Source organism: Hemitrygon akajei, chromosome 14 (assembly GCF_048418815.1).
Source record: "Hemitrygon akajei chromosome 14, sHemAka1.3, whole genome shotgun sequence".
Classification (NCBI taxonomy): Eukaryota; Metazoa; Chordata; class Chondrichthyes; order Myliobatiformes; family Dasyatidae; genus Hemitrygon; species Hemitrygon akajei.
In genome coordinates this window covers 92,941,012-92,957,705 of record NC_133137.1, presented here as the reverse complement: position 1 = coordinate 92,957,705, position 16,694 = coordinate 92,941,012, and the positions used below count along the sequence as shown (strand labels likewise).

Here is a 16,694-nt window from a genome sequence, read left to right as displayed (position 1 = left end):
AACCATTGTGATTTCTAAATGACAATAAACTGAATCTGAATTGTTTCACATCCCCTATGAATGCACTACCATAGTCCAGGAATGCTTGAAAACCATCTAGCTTGTCTTTCCTGCTCAAGCTTGTGAAGTAATAAGATTAGCATGTGATGTTGTTTTGCAACAGTTTCAGAGATTAGTTAAGTCCTCAAAACAAGGTTATACTTGTAAGGCATTTTCTTTGACTTTCATAAGATCATTAATTGATGATATTAAGCCTTTAATTTTGTTCATGTTTGTTTTATATTCCTTTTGAAGATTTTCTACCTCCTAAAGCTTTCAAAGTAAGTTTAATTTCTCTTTAGCCAGCCCCAACTGCAGGGTCGTTGGTGCCAATTCCATGCTTTGATACACACGTTGCTTTTTCTAGTGGCATGACTCACAATTAACTCTTTGTTCGCCCACAGCACTGGTGATATTCAAATCAATAAACATCAACAAGCTAAGTATCCAAGCATCCAGATCAGTTAAACCAGACCGAGTAAACAGCCTTCAATTCAAACGTAGGCAACCGGAATATTTCCGCACTCTAAACAAAATGGCAAACTCTCAGGCAAACACCACATGATCGAGCTCCAGTCCCCAATGGACAAGCAGTGATGACCATTCAAAACTTGTGTTCAAACCACAAATACACAGCATGAACCAAAAAAAAGGTTGTTCATATGCCACAAGCTGTTCTAGTTTTACCAAGAGGTCCATGGTAATCCTTAATCGTAGACTGGATTTTGGTATAACTTTTATTGTTGACAAAATGTGGCTGTTACTTTAAAACAAACCAAAATCACTGAGAGATGAAGCCAGGAGATTAACATGTATGATGCGCTTCAAAATAACAAAGTTCCAAAGCAGAATTTGGTTATTTTGATCCTTTATTACGAAACCAACAAAGACAAATGATGATGTAGTGATGAAAAAGCAGCAAAACTAAGATAGCAATTTAGTTCAAATTAGCGAAGTAACGAATTTAGCGGTTGAACTAACGTATTTAAGCAAAGTTAGCAATCCCTAGTTAACATTCCAATAAAGTCCCAATTATGCAACTAAACGGTCAATCTAAATTAGTGTTCTATACATATGTAAGTTGTTTTACTAGCAGTCAAAAAAAATATTCTCCATGTCTTACCACCATCAACTAGGCTAAACAAAACAACTAACAAAATGAGCATATGTAACTATACTGATTTGTTTCTACCATGCCCAGCCCACATGACAGAAAATAGATACATGGCTTCTACAACATTTAAAACTTGGACAGATTTCAGTAGATTTATGGTAGAGTGTATATAGACTGGTTGCATCATTGCCTGGTATGGAAACACCAATGCCCTTGAAAGGAAAATCCTACAAAAATTAGTGGACATGGCCCAGGTGATTGTGTGTTAAGGCTGATTTATACTTCTGCATACGGGTTACACAGTAGGCCTGTTTTATACTTATGCGTATGTTGGTGTGTCTGTGTCGCTCTGCCAGTTCACCGCCAAAACGCTAATTGGCGGTGGGGTTTCTATGCCACTATGAGTTTCTTCGTGAGAGACATGGACGAGGAAAAGCATTTCAAACATTTTCGGATGTCGGTCGGTAGATTTGAAGATTTGGTTCATTGTCTCCAACCATTAATTTCGCATTGGTGTACGCACAGCCTACAGACATGGTGGAGAAGAAGCAACCTGAAATGCGATGCTACCAAGCAGACCAATTACAGTTGTTGCTGTCTGCGAGATTACGACGCATGAGTTACTTTCTTGGGGAGGTGCGAGTCACCCTATGGCGTAGGGTACATGATACCTACAGCGTAGATTTGACGCAGAAGTTTAAATCTGGCTTAAAGCCCTCCCTACCATTGAGCACATTTACATAGAGAATTATTTCAGGAAAGCAGCATCCATCATCAGGGATCCTCCCCACCATCCAGGCTATGCTCTCTTCCCACTGCTGCCATCAGGAAGCTGGAAGACCCACACCACCAGGTGCAGGGACAGTTACTACCCGCCAGCCATCAGGCTCTTGAACCAAAGGGGATAATTTCACTTGCCCCCTCACTGAACTGTTCCTACAACCTATGAGTTCAGGACTCTCATGTTCTTCATATTCATTGATTATTTATTATTTTTTCTCTATATTTGCAGTTTTACATTTTTTTGCACATTGGTTATTTGTCCTGTTGGGTGTGGTCTTTCATTGATTCTACTGTGTTTCTTCTATTTACTGTGAATGTCCACAACAAAATGGATTTCAGGGTTGTATATAGTGACAAAATGTATTTTGATATAAATTTATTTTGAACTTTAAAAAGTAATACAATCAATTGTAAATATCTCAACCTGCTCTGATTTAGAACTCCAGCCCCATATCTAACCTCCAGAAGCGACCAGATTTCTTTACGATTTTGAGCATTCCTGTCAGTTGGGCTGAATAACCTGTTTTTAATTTGTAAATATTCAGCATTTGTATTCAGACCATTTTCCTGAAACAGTCTTCCAATCAATGATGGGTCATTTCTAGTGATCCTTCTGTAGTTTAAGTTATGAGGAAAGTACGTAAAATTAGTTTAAGACAATTATATACTTATATTCATAGATATATTGCAGTTTTTCCAGTGGACATTGTTTTTTGTGGTTTAGCACATTGCTTTTAAGCTAAAGCTGTTGTGTGATGGTTCAGCTTCCACTTGTTCGGTAAACAAGGGTTACCTTCAGGCATGATCCATAGCTTGAATTAGCTCAGGCTGTTGCAGTCATGCAAGTTTTATTCACATTACAAGTTGAAATAAGTGTGAGCACTTCATAGAATGAGTACTGCACTTTGTTGAAATTTTTATTTTATTTTTAAGATCTGAAGAGGGAGATACTGATTACAGTTTTATTTTGAATACCCTATGCTGGATCTGTCCTTTAGGTTGAATATGTTTTCCTGAGACCTGTTTTTATGAGTCATGTGTTAGTGTTGTTTCATATAGGTAATGAACTACCTGGTAAGCTTTTACTTTATTTGAAAGTTGTGTGACACCACAATTCTTATAAAGTCACCGACACTTACTACAGAATTTGCTATCTGGTGTTGAGTTTTCTTCATATCCTTTTAAAATATGTGAGTAAGAAGCATTGCCCTACCATTCAGCAAAATAATCAAGACAGTGAGATAGCTTGAGATGAAGTTACATGTTGAAAGTTTGCATTTTGTAAAATTCTATGAATTTATAGTAGACCCAAATTTGTCTGGATATATGGTAGTTGAATGTCAGACCTTGTAAAAATGTGAGTCACTTATGTAAAATCCATTTCTACAATTTATATTGTTGTGGATCTGATGCAACAATGTGAATTAGAAGGTACCATCTAGATATTTCTAGTTCTTGTATTGAAATCTTGTGTTGAAGCTTTCTACAGATGAAATATTATTATCTGATGCTAGATTTATACAAGCAGAAAAGTTAGTGTTTTTTTTTGCCTTTCAATGTCCTGTCTGCATCCATTGAAGTATTTTTGATTGGTTGTTGCTGTTGTGAGAAAGGTGGAAACACATTTGTCTAGAGAGCTCCCTTAATCAGTAATGTGATGGTGACCAAATGATTTTGTTTTTACTGTTAAATGATAGATAATTGCTAGCCAATCCACTGGGAATAAGTCATCTCTCCATGTTCAGAATGGGGCTGTGGAATTAAATTGTTATAAAGAATTAAATGTTTTGCCACGTGCAGATTTCCAAACAAAGGTTAAGTGTAATAAGGCAGAGTTATTATTCAGCTGTTAAATGTTTCATTGCCAGCTGTTCACTTGTTTTTCAATCATACCTATGTAGATAGACTAAAAGTGAAACTGATAGATGTGAATAAATGCATGACCAAATACATTTCTCTCGTATCTGCCTCCTCTTTAACATCTCGTGTGGTGGGTAGGGGGAAGAAATTCCAGCAGTCCATTACAGAGACTTGTTGAGGCTGTTACAAGGGCAGGATTGGCTACTTGAGTTTCTGGGGTTTAGATTGATTTATTTAGCGATACTGTGTGCCATAAGCCCTTGTGGCCCTTTGAGGCATGCCACTCCAGCATCCCCACAACCCCTAACCTAATCGCAGGACAACTTCTAACGACCAGTTAACCTACCTAGTACATCTTTGGACTGTGGGAGGAAACCAGAGCGCTCGGGGAAAAGCCACACATTCCATGGGGAGGATGCACAGAGGCTCTTTACAAAATGGGGTTGAAATTGAACTCCAAACTTCAGAATACCCTGAACTGAAATAATGTTGTGCTAACCATTATGCTACCATGGCACCCAAGGTTTCAGAAGGGATAGGGAGGGATTGAAAAACATGGTTTCGGGTATGGCTTTGCTAATCAGAGTTAATATTGAAGCTGCAGAAAGGGAGGACACCATGGAGGGATTGTCTACTGATAATAACAGGGTTATTATCATGGGTGACTTCAACTTCCCTAATATTGATTGGTACCTCCTTAGTGCAAAAGGTTTAGATGGAGCAGAATTTGTAATGTGTGCCCAGGAAAGTACATGTGGACAGGCCGACTAGTGGTGAGTCCATTCTGGATCTTGTACTAGACACTTAACCAGGTGACAGACCTGTTGCTGGACAAGTGTTTCAGAGATGGTGATCACAACTCTCTGACCTTTAGCATAACCATGGACAAGGATAAGAGCAGATGATTTGGGAAAGCATTTAATTGGGGGAAGGCTAATTACAATGGTATTAGGCAGAAATTGGGGGTTGTAAATTGGGAACAGATCAGGGAAATGCACAGTAGAAATGTAGAGGTTGTTTAGAGACCATTTGCATGGCGTTCTGGATAAATTTATCCCACTGAGACAGGAAAGGATGGCAGAGTGAAGGAATCATAGTTAAAGTCAAGAAGAAGAATAAAAAACATGAGTTTTACAAAGCAAAAATCAGACAGGACTGTTAGTTAAAAGATTGCCAAAAAGGAGCTTAAAGGGGGACTTTAAGAGAGGTAGAAGGGGACATGAGGGTGAGTAGTAAGAAAGAACTTTAAGATGTTCTACACCTACATGAGTACTAGGATAACTAGAGTGAAGGTGGGACCATTCAGGGATAAAGGGGAAAATGCACATGGAGGCTGAGGAGGTAGCTGAAGTCCTTAATGAATACTTTGCTTGGGACTGTGGCAAATGTGAGGTCAGTGTAGAGCAGGCTGCTGTGCTAGAAAATGTTGAGGTTAAGAAAAAAGCAGTTTTCTGAAAAACGTTAGGATGGCTTTATCTCTGCTACTGGATGGGATATACCCCCCTTCCCTTGGTTACTATGGAAGCTGGAACATTGATAATGATCTTTGCAACCTAGTTGCAATCTGGCCAGTTTCTAAGTTTATTCAAGATAGTACTGGATAGATTTTTAAATATCAAGGGAATTGAAGGTAATAGTTCAAGTCAGTGAAACTGAGGTAAAAGATCAGCAGTGATCATACTGAATGCCAGAGCAGGCGTGAGGCACCGAATGACCTTCTGCTCCTGCTTCTGTGTCTTATGTTTTAAATATAAACAATAAGAGAATGTCATTGAAATGACTGACATTTGTACAACTCCCAGAGAGAAACTAGCACCTGGGAGTCAAAATATATTTTCACTAGCTACCGTGTAGGCATTTTCCTACTGTAGTTTTCTCGTGGGTTTACTAAACACATTGGACAGATAGAATCAACGTTCCCTCTAATATTTTTTTTAAACATGTGTGGACCAACTATTGCTCAGAACAGGAAATTTTTACATGGCCTGAAAGTTTTGTGGCACTTAAAAAAAATTATATAAAAGCAAATTCCAGCTACATGGCAGCAAAGGCTATGAATGCGGGAGCATTTCAGTTACTGTGTGGCTGTGCACCCAAGCATCTTAGAGGGAACAGTAGAAAGAATGAAGATGGTGGTAGGTTGATGGAAGAGATTTGAGTGTTGGCACACAAACAAAATTTTGTGTTGATTTCTTGTATTTGGACCTTGTATTGAACCTTCATGAAATATTTTGTAACAATATCTTAAAATGCTTTTTGATAATGATGACTAGTTCTATAACAGGGATTTCCAGCCTTTTTCATGCCATGGACCATACTATTAAGCAAAGGGTCCATAGAGAACCCTTGGGAACCTTTGTTCTAGGGAATCACAGTACTTGAAATGTGTAAACTGTTGCTTTATGCCTGTGGCTTAATGACATACCGTAGATTCCGGACTACAGAGCGCACCTGATTAAAAGCCGCTGGCTCTAATTTTAGAAAGAAAATCAATTTTGTACTTGTACAGGCCGCACCAGATTTTAGGCCGCACCGGATTTTCGGCCGCAGGTGTCCCACGTTGTAATATGAGATATTTACACAGAAAGATATTACACGTGAGGATTTTTTAACTTTTAATTAAATCCATATGGTAACATAAACAAATACATATTGCAAATGCTTTTTTTCGAACCGTGCCTGTAACGCGGCTACTTTTAAATATACGTTGCGTATACTTTTTTACTGAACAACATTCCAATATCTCCTAACGACTGGTAAAAAATATATATACTGCAGCCTACCAGGAAAAGTTATTGATTGCCTTTAACTTAAAAGCAGCGTTTTGGCTCCGCCGCTCGCCCCCCGCAGTCCTGTTTATCGCAAACTGGCATTTTTCCCACAAGACGCGGCGAAACCGGGTGTGACGTCATAGCATCCCGCGATGTAGTACAGAAAACAAATATAGTTAAAACACTTCTAACTTTAACTAACAAATGAATTACTAAGCGAAAATATTATAAACTAAATAACTGCCATAAAGGCAGCACAATGCTTTTCTTCGAGTGTTTTCCATGTTGATGAGGGTGAGTACAAATGACTGATTTACAATAATTTAATTGTGAAAGTGCGCTTGATTTATCGTACAATTTCATTGGACCTCTGTGAACTACTCATCAATTTTATTGGTCTACTGTTACGAGGCAAAATGTTTTTGGCGGCATGAAAAAAATAATGCATTAGCCGCTTCGTATTAAAGGCCGCAGAGTTCAAAGCTGTTCAAAATGTGGGAAAAAAGTAGCGGCTTATAATCCGACATCTACGGTATATCACTCGCCCAACAAACGGATCATCTTTTTGCCAATTAGGAAACCTTGTTCCATTGTCTATCACAGTTCCCTATGATACAAAATTTTTCAAATATTCTTTGTTTATTTCTTCAGTTATTTCATTATAAAGTCTTCTTGGATGTGTGTGTTAGATTTAGAAGGTAATTTTATTTTTAATATCAGAATAAAAATATATTAAATTATTTTGATTTTTCTGGAGCTTTTGCAAGATGTGTCTAGAAAATCAGGTTGTAAGGTAAGGTACATTAACCTCGAGTGGAATCAGTTTAGAATTGATGAAAGTACTCTAATTTGTGTATTTGCATCTTATTCCAGAGATTTGGACATGTAATCCAACCTGGTATAGCAAAAAGTTCTATATGTAGGGGGAGGCTTTCGACTAAGCTTTCATCTGTCATAAATAAAGATAGGGCGCCAAGGTAGTGTGACAGTTAGCCTCCGAGTTCAGAGTTAAATCACAGTGTCCTCTGTAAGGAGTTTCTGTACCTCCCCAAGGAACGTGTGGGTTTTCTGCAAATGCCCAGGTTTCCTCTCACAGTCCAAAGACAATTGGTCATTTAAACGTGTCGTGGTTAGGTTATGATTAAATTGGGATTGTCGAGCACCGCTGGGTGGAGTGGCTTGAAGTACCAGAAGGGCCTACTCCATACTGTATCTCTAAATAAATAAATACGAGCCATGTTCTGTTTTGAAATAGAACCAGATAGCCCAATTTTTGTTCCTCGACCATAAACATTTTCTAATGCATAAAAAGCTTTTAAGTGTTGTTTTGTCAACATTATTTAATATTGCTTTAGTATTGTTAATCCTGCATGGGAATTAGTTGTATTGCTCCAGAAGGTCAAGGTTTCTACTTTATGGCAATGTTTGCCAGGAGCAGATTTGATTTTTGTGGGTACTGGGAGAGAAAGTTTTAAATGTTACATATTTGAGTCACTTATTATTCAGAATAATAAGTATCTTGACGCTGTAGTGCTCCAAACTACTTTGCATGCATTCTTCATTATTATATTTAGTTGAATAAAAGGCATTATATTGTTTGAAAAATTATAGCTGTGGATGCATTTCTCATCACGTGGTTTGGAATGAATTTTGGATGAGGAAGTGGGATTGTTTCTTATCTAAGTGTGCATAAAGCAATAAGGTAATCATGCTTTGTTTACCATGGAAGATGATTTTCTGTATTTCTATGGAATTGAATTGGAATCATTGTTTGCAAATGCTGACCAAATCTAACAATTATTTTCTGTTCGCATTGATATTTATTAGATTAATGTTAAAAAGACATGTGGCAGTACCACTGTGATGCATTGATAGGAGGCAGGTTTATTGTTACATTACCAGACTAATTACCTCACATGTAAGGGGGGTTGCTCGAATTTGTGGTGGAGATGTCTGTGCATTTCCTTGCAGCTGGCTCAAAAGCATTGGCAGTTTCTTGTACATATGGTTGATTATTGCAGATAAGATTATGAAAATTCAAAATGCACAATAGCAGTAAAGACTCCTCCAAACAGAACCACAACTAAAAATATAGCTTTTTTAAAAACCATTTACTCCATAACCCTGATTGAATTTGAAGAGTTTGGAAGGAATTGGTAAAATAGGCTGTTCCTTATAAACCTGAATTGAATTCTCAAAGAACCATTTAAACCGGCGTTACAAATTTGTTGAAGCTATAGATGTTTTCTGTTTCATTCGCTTGCAGGTAACGGTGAAAAAAGGAAACTTAGCACAGAAGAATTTCAGTTTAAAAAAATAAAGAAGAAAAAGAAAAAGAAACACAAGGAAAGTGAAAAACGAAAACAGCCCAAAATGTGCAGCAAATCCATTCAAACAGTTTGTTCAGCGTTAATATCAGAAATCAAAGACCAGCAGTTGGCTTCAATACAAGATGAGAAAAATCTAACCATTCTCTACCCCGATGGACTGCCTGAATGTCTATCAGAGGAAAGTGATCACCCTTTGCCTACTGTGTTCAGCAATTCCAGTGTTGAAAACAAAAGTTCAAGGCAAAATAACTTGGAATTCAAAAGGTTTATCCACATAGAAGACCAGCCTAATGGAGGAGCTTCGGTTGTGCATGCCTACATGGATGAGCTCTCTTCGCTGTCTCCTGTGGAGATGGAGAGATTTTCAGAGGAATTTGTGAATCTGACATTTAGTGAGAATAATTCTGCAGCCTATTACGTCATGGGTATTGTTCATGGAGCTGCTGCATACTTGCCTGATTTCCTTGAGTACTTTGCCTATAGCTTTCCAAATGCACCAGTGAAGATGGAGATCTTAGGAAAGAAGGATATAGAGACAACTACCATTTCAAACTTCAATGCTCAGGTAGGGTGTGTGGGTGTGTAATTTAAAATTTAATATTAATGGCACCTCAGGAATTGGTGCCAATGCTTTCATTTGGAAGCTACAGCTGCTATATTTGACTAACGTAAAAATTTGTTTACACTCTGCTAGATTGTTGGGCAAGGGAGGGGAAGCTGCCTTGAATATAGCTTTGTGTGTTAATGACTGCCATGGCCAATCACCTATTGGAAATCCCATGCCATCAGAAATAAAAGCATAAGAATTTGTACTTAAGTTCTTCATTATATGTTGTAAGGGACCCTTTTCTCACTGGTGTTGATGATTGTTAAGGTTAGTGAAATAAACTGAAAGCCTTTCAGAGGGGTTAGCTAGGTGTCTAGGTCTCTAATTCTTTCCTTCCTTTCTGGATCTCTCTGGTTGGCATGCCACAAATGTCCATTGGAAGTCCATGGACATTCTTGGCTCTTTTGACCCTGTTTTCTGTAAGGATTCCATTCTCCTACTTCTTCTTTGTACTTTGTGAAATAAAAAGACTTTACAGATGTGTCTGAAATATCCTCCTTCCTAAAGTATGGCATCCCTTCTCATAGTGTACAGGAACCTTGGCTGCAAGTCAACAAGTTATCCACACCTCTACTCTCACCCCCCCCCCCCCTTGAACAGAACAACAATAGTTCCCTTAAGCCTTGTCTTCCACCCAACAAAGCACCCTATTCAGTCGATCATCCTTCATAATTTACAACAGCATCAATAAAACTCCACCAGTAGACACACATCCCTTCTTTCCCTTTCAATATTCCAAAAGGATCAGTTCTGTTGCAACTCTCTCTGTTCTGTTCCCCACCCCACATCTCAACCCCATCTTACCGCAATTTCCCTTGCAGCCACAGAATTTCAAATACCAATCCTTTACACCACCCAGGGTCCCAAACAATGAGAAACAGAGATTTGCATGCAATCTTCCATTCTAGGATACTATATTTGGTTCAAAGTTCAAAGTACATTTATCATCAAAGTATGTATACTATATACAACTTTGAGATTTGTCTCCTTACAGGCAGCCACAAGACAAAGAAACCTAATAGAACCCATTTTTTTTAAAAAACATCAAGTACTCAGTGTACAGAAAAGAAAATCATGCAAACAATAAAAATAAGCAAATAACTTTCAGAGCTGAAGTTCACGAAAGTGAGTTCACAGCCACGAAGCTGGTCCAGGAGCCTGTTAATTGCAGGTCATAACCTAAGTTCATCACAGAGATGAGTAAACCTCACGAGCAGCGAGCTTGGCCCGTCCCTCTCCTCTGGCCCAACACCTTTACCTTTTCAATCTGGTATGGCACTTAGATAATCCAAACAGTGGGTTGTTCTTTGCTCTCGGGCCCGGGGCTCAGCTCTTGTGTTCAGCCCATACCCAACCTTTCCAATCTGGCCCAGCACTTAAATCCATCAAACATAGGCATGTTTCTCATTCTTGGGCCTGGGCCATGCTTCCTCGATTCTGCCTTGCCTCAGTCTTGCTGCTTTACGTTGCTGCCAAGTTTGCTGTAGCAACTTCACAATGTGATTTCCACAATGGAAGAAGCCATTGGGCGATTGCTTTTTGCTTAATTCACAAGAGTAACCCTAAGCTGATTGCCTATTATTTTAAATCTACAACCTACTTCCACTCTGAGCTATCAGTTACTGACCATCTACGCTCATACAACAAGGCTCAACAAAACGCCTGAGGAACAGCACCTCATCTTCCATCTGGGTTTATTGAAGTCTTTTAGACTGCATCTAATTTTTCAAGCTTTATAATTTGTTCGTTCCCTCTGATCACCTCTGCCAGTCATCCATCTGATTTGTTACTTGGATTTTTTCTTCCCCCTCCCCCACTCTCTCCCTCCCTCCCTCCATCAGTGTGGCCTGCCCTGATGGCCAAGTTCTACAGGTCTGCTGTTAGCAACAACACACAACATAAATAAGCATAATATGCTTTTAACTATTAGATCATTGGTCTAACTCCATCAGAGATGATCCATTTGTTCAACTCCTTCTCTCCCCTCCCCTCCCATCCCTATCCCTACACCCAACAATTCCTGGAATTCAAAACTAACTTGCTTTTTTATTTTTCCTTGTTCTGACAAAAGGGTTAAGATCCGAAATATTAACTCTGTTTCTCCTTACACAGATGCTGCCTGACCGCTGGATGTTTCTTGCACTTTGGTTTTGCTGTGGATATTTAGTTAGCTGAAAGAAAATAACTATAACTCTAGTAACTATTTCTATTGGGAGTAGCAGTCTGTGCGTAACTATATGTTATAATTCCATGGTAATAGTATTGAATATTGTTTACCTATGAATAGGTGCAGGAGTAGGCCATTTGGCCTATTGAGCCTGCTCTGCCATTCAATAAGATCATGGTTGATCTGGCTATGGTTTCTGCTCCACCTACTTGCCTTTTCTCCATAAACCTTAATTCCCTGTTATGCAGAAATCTATCTAACTGTATCTTAAATATATTTAATGAGGTAACCTCTACTGCTTTCCTCAGCAGAGAATTCTGCAGATTCACTACTCTCTGGGGAAAACTGTTGTCTCCCCTGTCTCTCACTGCTCATCTCTGTAGTACGTCTATTACCCTGTATCTCGATCTTGTCCCTAAGTTCAGGTCTAGCTTACCAATGGAAAAACATGTCCTGCCTCTTTCTTATTTATCCCTTTCATAATTTTACATGTTTCTATAAGATCCCCTCTATTCTGAATTCCAGTGAGTATAGTCCATTGCAGCCCAATCTCTCCTCATAGGCTAAACTCCTTATCTTCACAGTCAACCTGGCGAATTTCCTCTGCACTGCCTCCAGGGCCAGTATATATTCCCTCAAATAAGGAGACCAGAACTTCACACATTACTCCAGATGCAGCCTCGCCAGTAACTTGCTCCCAGCAAGCTCCCATGCTCTTAAATTCAATTCCTTTTATGATAGTTAATCATATATTTTAATATTATCATATTTAAAATGTGTAATCACATATACCGGTAGTCCTATCTGCCACAAATATATTGAACAAGTATAGATGTCCATGCTGAAGTACTGGTCATTGTCTGTATACGTGATGATCCGTTGTATCTGGTGGCTTCCTGCTTTTATGTTGCTCTAGTAGAGAACAGCTTTCACTTGTGTAGCTGCACCTCCGATTTTAAAAAATGATCACTGCTTATAAGTATTACTGAAAATAGTTTGTTACCCAATATTTCATCCCTTTTAGGTATTTATATTTTAATACATTAATATGTGTATAATGCCTTTAAAATACTATTAGGCATATTTGTTTAGTGGTTAATTGGATACAAAGGAAAGTGCTGTGGTGTTATCCATGTCTTATCCCCATGACGTGTATACAGGTAATGAGGGCATAGTGTGTAGTTATAATACAATGGATTATGGTTAATTTGGACACATCAGGAGCAGTACATTTAAGCCCAATTAAGCAATTGCCCCAATTAGCCGAAGTTTCATGGAAATAGTTAAATAAGTATATAAAAAAAGACAAACTACCATTTAACTGAGTAACAGATTATGTATTTTAATGAAATGAAACGTCACCAATACTACAGTGCTATAAAATTATGTATTAGTTTGTAATTGTTATTGATGGATGACTTCATCCAGTGTATGCTGTCATGTTCTTTTAATTGACTAAATGAACAAAATCAGCACAAACACCTAGTACAGATAATGAACTGCCTTCATATGAAACTTTCAATGATTGCATCCTCCAAATCTTAATTTTCATTGTAACATTCAAGATGATTGATGATGTGTTCAAATTCTTCGTAACTCCTAACTTGTTGAGGTAATGAAATTGTTTTCATTTTCACTCCCAGCTGGTTTTGGCATCTCTAAGCTTGAATGCTTGAAACTTCAGTGAGCAAAACAGTTCCAAATGTCTTGCTGTTTACACAAACACAAAACTGATGCTATTTTAAAACTGTTCATTCTAAGTTGTAGTGTTTAACGGCCACATAAGTGCGCACAGCTGACACTAGTATAAAAACTTCAGCAACAGTCTCTTGTCCCAATTAAGCAGCATGGTGTCCAAAATAAATGAAGGGAATCCCAGCTATTTTCTCAATTAATTTTTGTTCTTTAAGAGTTGTCCCAAGTAAGTGGCTGTCCCTATTAATCAATTATCTAAATAACCAGAATCTACTGTATTTATAGTAGGGTATTTTAATTGAGTTTTTGTGAAGATTGGAAAACAGAATTAAAATAAATAATTTTAGCTGAATAACCTATTCTAATTGAAGCAAGTTGATGTTGTGGTTATTTAACGTGTGCTGTGCAGAAAGAAAATGTATTTTTAGGAACCATTCTTTTGGGCAGAGCTGTGGTGCCCTATTTGGATTTGCCCTGTGGGGTATTGTTTTATTTGAATATTGGTCACCCAGCCAAACACAGATATATACCCATCTGTACTTTTTCTATGTTTTTAAAAATAATATCTGCTTGGTCTCTGCACTTTGCTATCCCCTTCATGCTCCAACAACAGGAATTATCCATGAATCAGTATGGATAAGTTGTAAATGGGAGATAGTGATGGGCAAGCTGGGTTTGCAAGAAGCATTTAGTGCTAACAATGTGAGCCTCAAGATTGTCCAACACAATGAGTGGCAGCTTCTCTTCACGTTGACAGATCATCTGGATCTAATCACCTAATGCTAGAAATGCCGGAATGCATTTCTAGTCTTTCTCCCTCTCCCTTTGACTGCACAGCTCTCCCAAGCCTGGAGACCTTTATAGTAATAATCTTGCCATTCAGTGATTACTGTTGAGTTTATTACATCTGAGGGCAGAAGTTTGTGACTGGTTCCCAGTACAGTACAGGTAATACCTGAGTTGCAAATCTCTGATTCATACATATGCCCTCTATATTAATTTTAAAAATTCAACCTGCACAGAACTAGATTTGTTCTGGATTAGATTAGCTCTAGATTAGAACTAGATAACAGAACTAGATTTCGCTCTCCCTCCATTTTTAGTAATTATTTCGTATCACTCTTACATTAATTTCAGTACTATGGAGTTGTGGTTACTGTATCCACTTTTTAAAGCATATTTTTCATTTTGTGGACTTAGTTGACTTGGAGACGTCTTTAAAAACGGAATCTGTTTATTGCTCAGGAGCAGCCTGTATTGTTAATATTGGCATCTCTTTTATGCTATAATGACCCAATTTGGCACATTCGATTATCATTCTTCTATCTGAGAATACAGCCTGAACACTGAGCAAGGCACCATTGCACCTAGTCTGAGACATGTGGTCTGAGAGATTTAAAGGCAAAGATTAGAAGACAAAGGGTAGCAGTGGAGGGAGAGTTTCTGACTTACAGGTCTGTGGCCAGAAGTGTTCCACGGAGATCAGGAGATAGAGGCCTCGTGTGGCACCTTGTCAGAGGCCTTCTGAAAATCTAAATACGCAACATCAACTGATTCTTCTTTGTCTATCCTGCTTCTTACTTCTTCAAGGGTTTCCAACAGATTCGTTAGGCAAGATTTTTCCTTGTGGAAACCACACTGACTACTTCATCATGCGCCTCCAAGAACCCTGAGACCTCATCCTTAATAATCAACTCCAACATCTTCTGAACTACTGAGGTCATATGAATTGACTTAGTTTCCTTTCTTTTGCCCCTCTCCCTTCTTGAAGAGTGGAGTTTGCAATTTTCCAGTCTTTCAGAGCCATTCCAGAATCTAGTGATTCTTGAAAGATCATTACTCCTACCTCCACAATCTCTTCAGCCACCTCATTCAGAACTCTGGGATGTACACCATCTGGTTCAGGTGACTTATCTACCTTCAGATCTTTCAGTTTCTCAAGAACCTTCTCTATAATTCTGGTAACTTCACACACTTGATACTTCCTGATACCTGGAACTTCCACCACTGCTGGTTGGTGTCTTCCACAGTGAAGACTGATGCAAAATACTTAATCAGTTTGTCCGCCATTTTGTTGTCCCCTATTACTACCTCTCCAACATCATTTTCCAGTGATCCGATATCCACTCTCACCTCTCTTTTATACTTTATGTATCTGAAGAAATTTTGATGTTCACTTTAATATTATTGTCTAGCTCAATTTCATATTCCATCTTTACCTTAATGGCTTTATTAGTTGCCTTCTGTGGTTTTTAAAACCTTCCCAATCCTCTAATTTCCCACTAATTTTTGCTCTATTGTATGCCCTCTCTGGCTTTGACTTCTCTTGTTAGCTATGGTTGTGTCATTTTCCCTTTAGACTACCGTAGATTCCGGACTACAGAGCGCACCTGATTAAAAGCCGCTGGCTCTAATTTTAGAAATAAAATCAATTTTTTAATTGTAAAGGCTGCATCGGATTTTAGGCCGCACCGGATTTTCGGCCGCAGGTGTCCCACGTTGTAATATGAGATATTTACACAGAAAGATATTACACGTGAGGATTTTTTTAACTTTTAATTAAATCCATATGGTAACAAAAACAAAAACATATTGCAAATGCTTTTTTTCGAACCGTGCCCGTACGCGGCTACTTTTAAATATACGTTGCGTATACTTCTTTACTGAACAACATTCCAATATCTCCTAACGACTGGTAAAAAAATATATATATTGCAGCCTACCAGGAAAAGTTATTGATCACCTTTAACTTAAAAGCAGATTTCGCTCAGATCCAAAGCCGCTCGCGTAATGCGCTCCCCCCCCCTTCCCGTTTATCGCAAACCGGCATTTTCCCACAAGACACCGCGAAACCGGGTGTGACGTCATAGCATCCCGCGATGTAGTACAGAAAACAAATATAGTTTAAACTAAGTAGGCAGCACAATGCTTCGAGTGTTTTCCATGTTGATGAGGGTGAGTACAAATGACTGATTTACAATAATTTAATTGTGAAAGTGCGCTTGATTTATCGTACAATTTCATTGGACCTCTGTGAACTACTCATCAATTTTATTGGTCTACTGTTATGAGGCAAAATGTTTACGAGGCGGCATGAAAAAAATCATGCATTAGCCGCTTCGGATTATTGGCCGCAAAGTTCAAAGCTGTTCAAAATGTGGGAAAAAAGTAGCGGCTTAAAATCCGGAATCTACGGTACTTTTTCCTCTTTGCAGGATGTATGTATCCTGTGCCTTCTGAATTGCTTCCCGAAATTCCAGCCATTGCTTCTCTGCCAGTGTTCTTTTCCAATCGACTGTGGCCAACTCCTCTCTCATGCCTCAGTAAT

The 16,694-nt window shown here is 38.5% G+C and overlaps 1 protein-coding gene across 1 annotated transcript in view; it reads left to right on the top strand.

The window, feature by feature from the left end:
• LOC140738787 (lysine-specific demethylase RSBN1L-like) overlaps positions 1-16,694 on the top strand; it is an 87,452-nt gene that overhangs the window by 30,050 nt on the left and 40,708 nt on the right. The window contains exon 2 of the mRNA XM_073066619.1: positions 8,834-9,462. Coding sequence (XP_072922720.1) covers positions 8,834-9,462 — 629 coding nt within the window. The remainder of the gene's footprint in view (positions 1-8,833; positions 9,463-16,694) is intronic.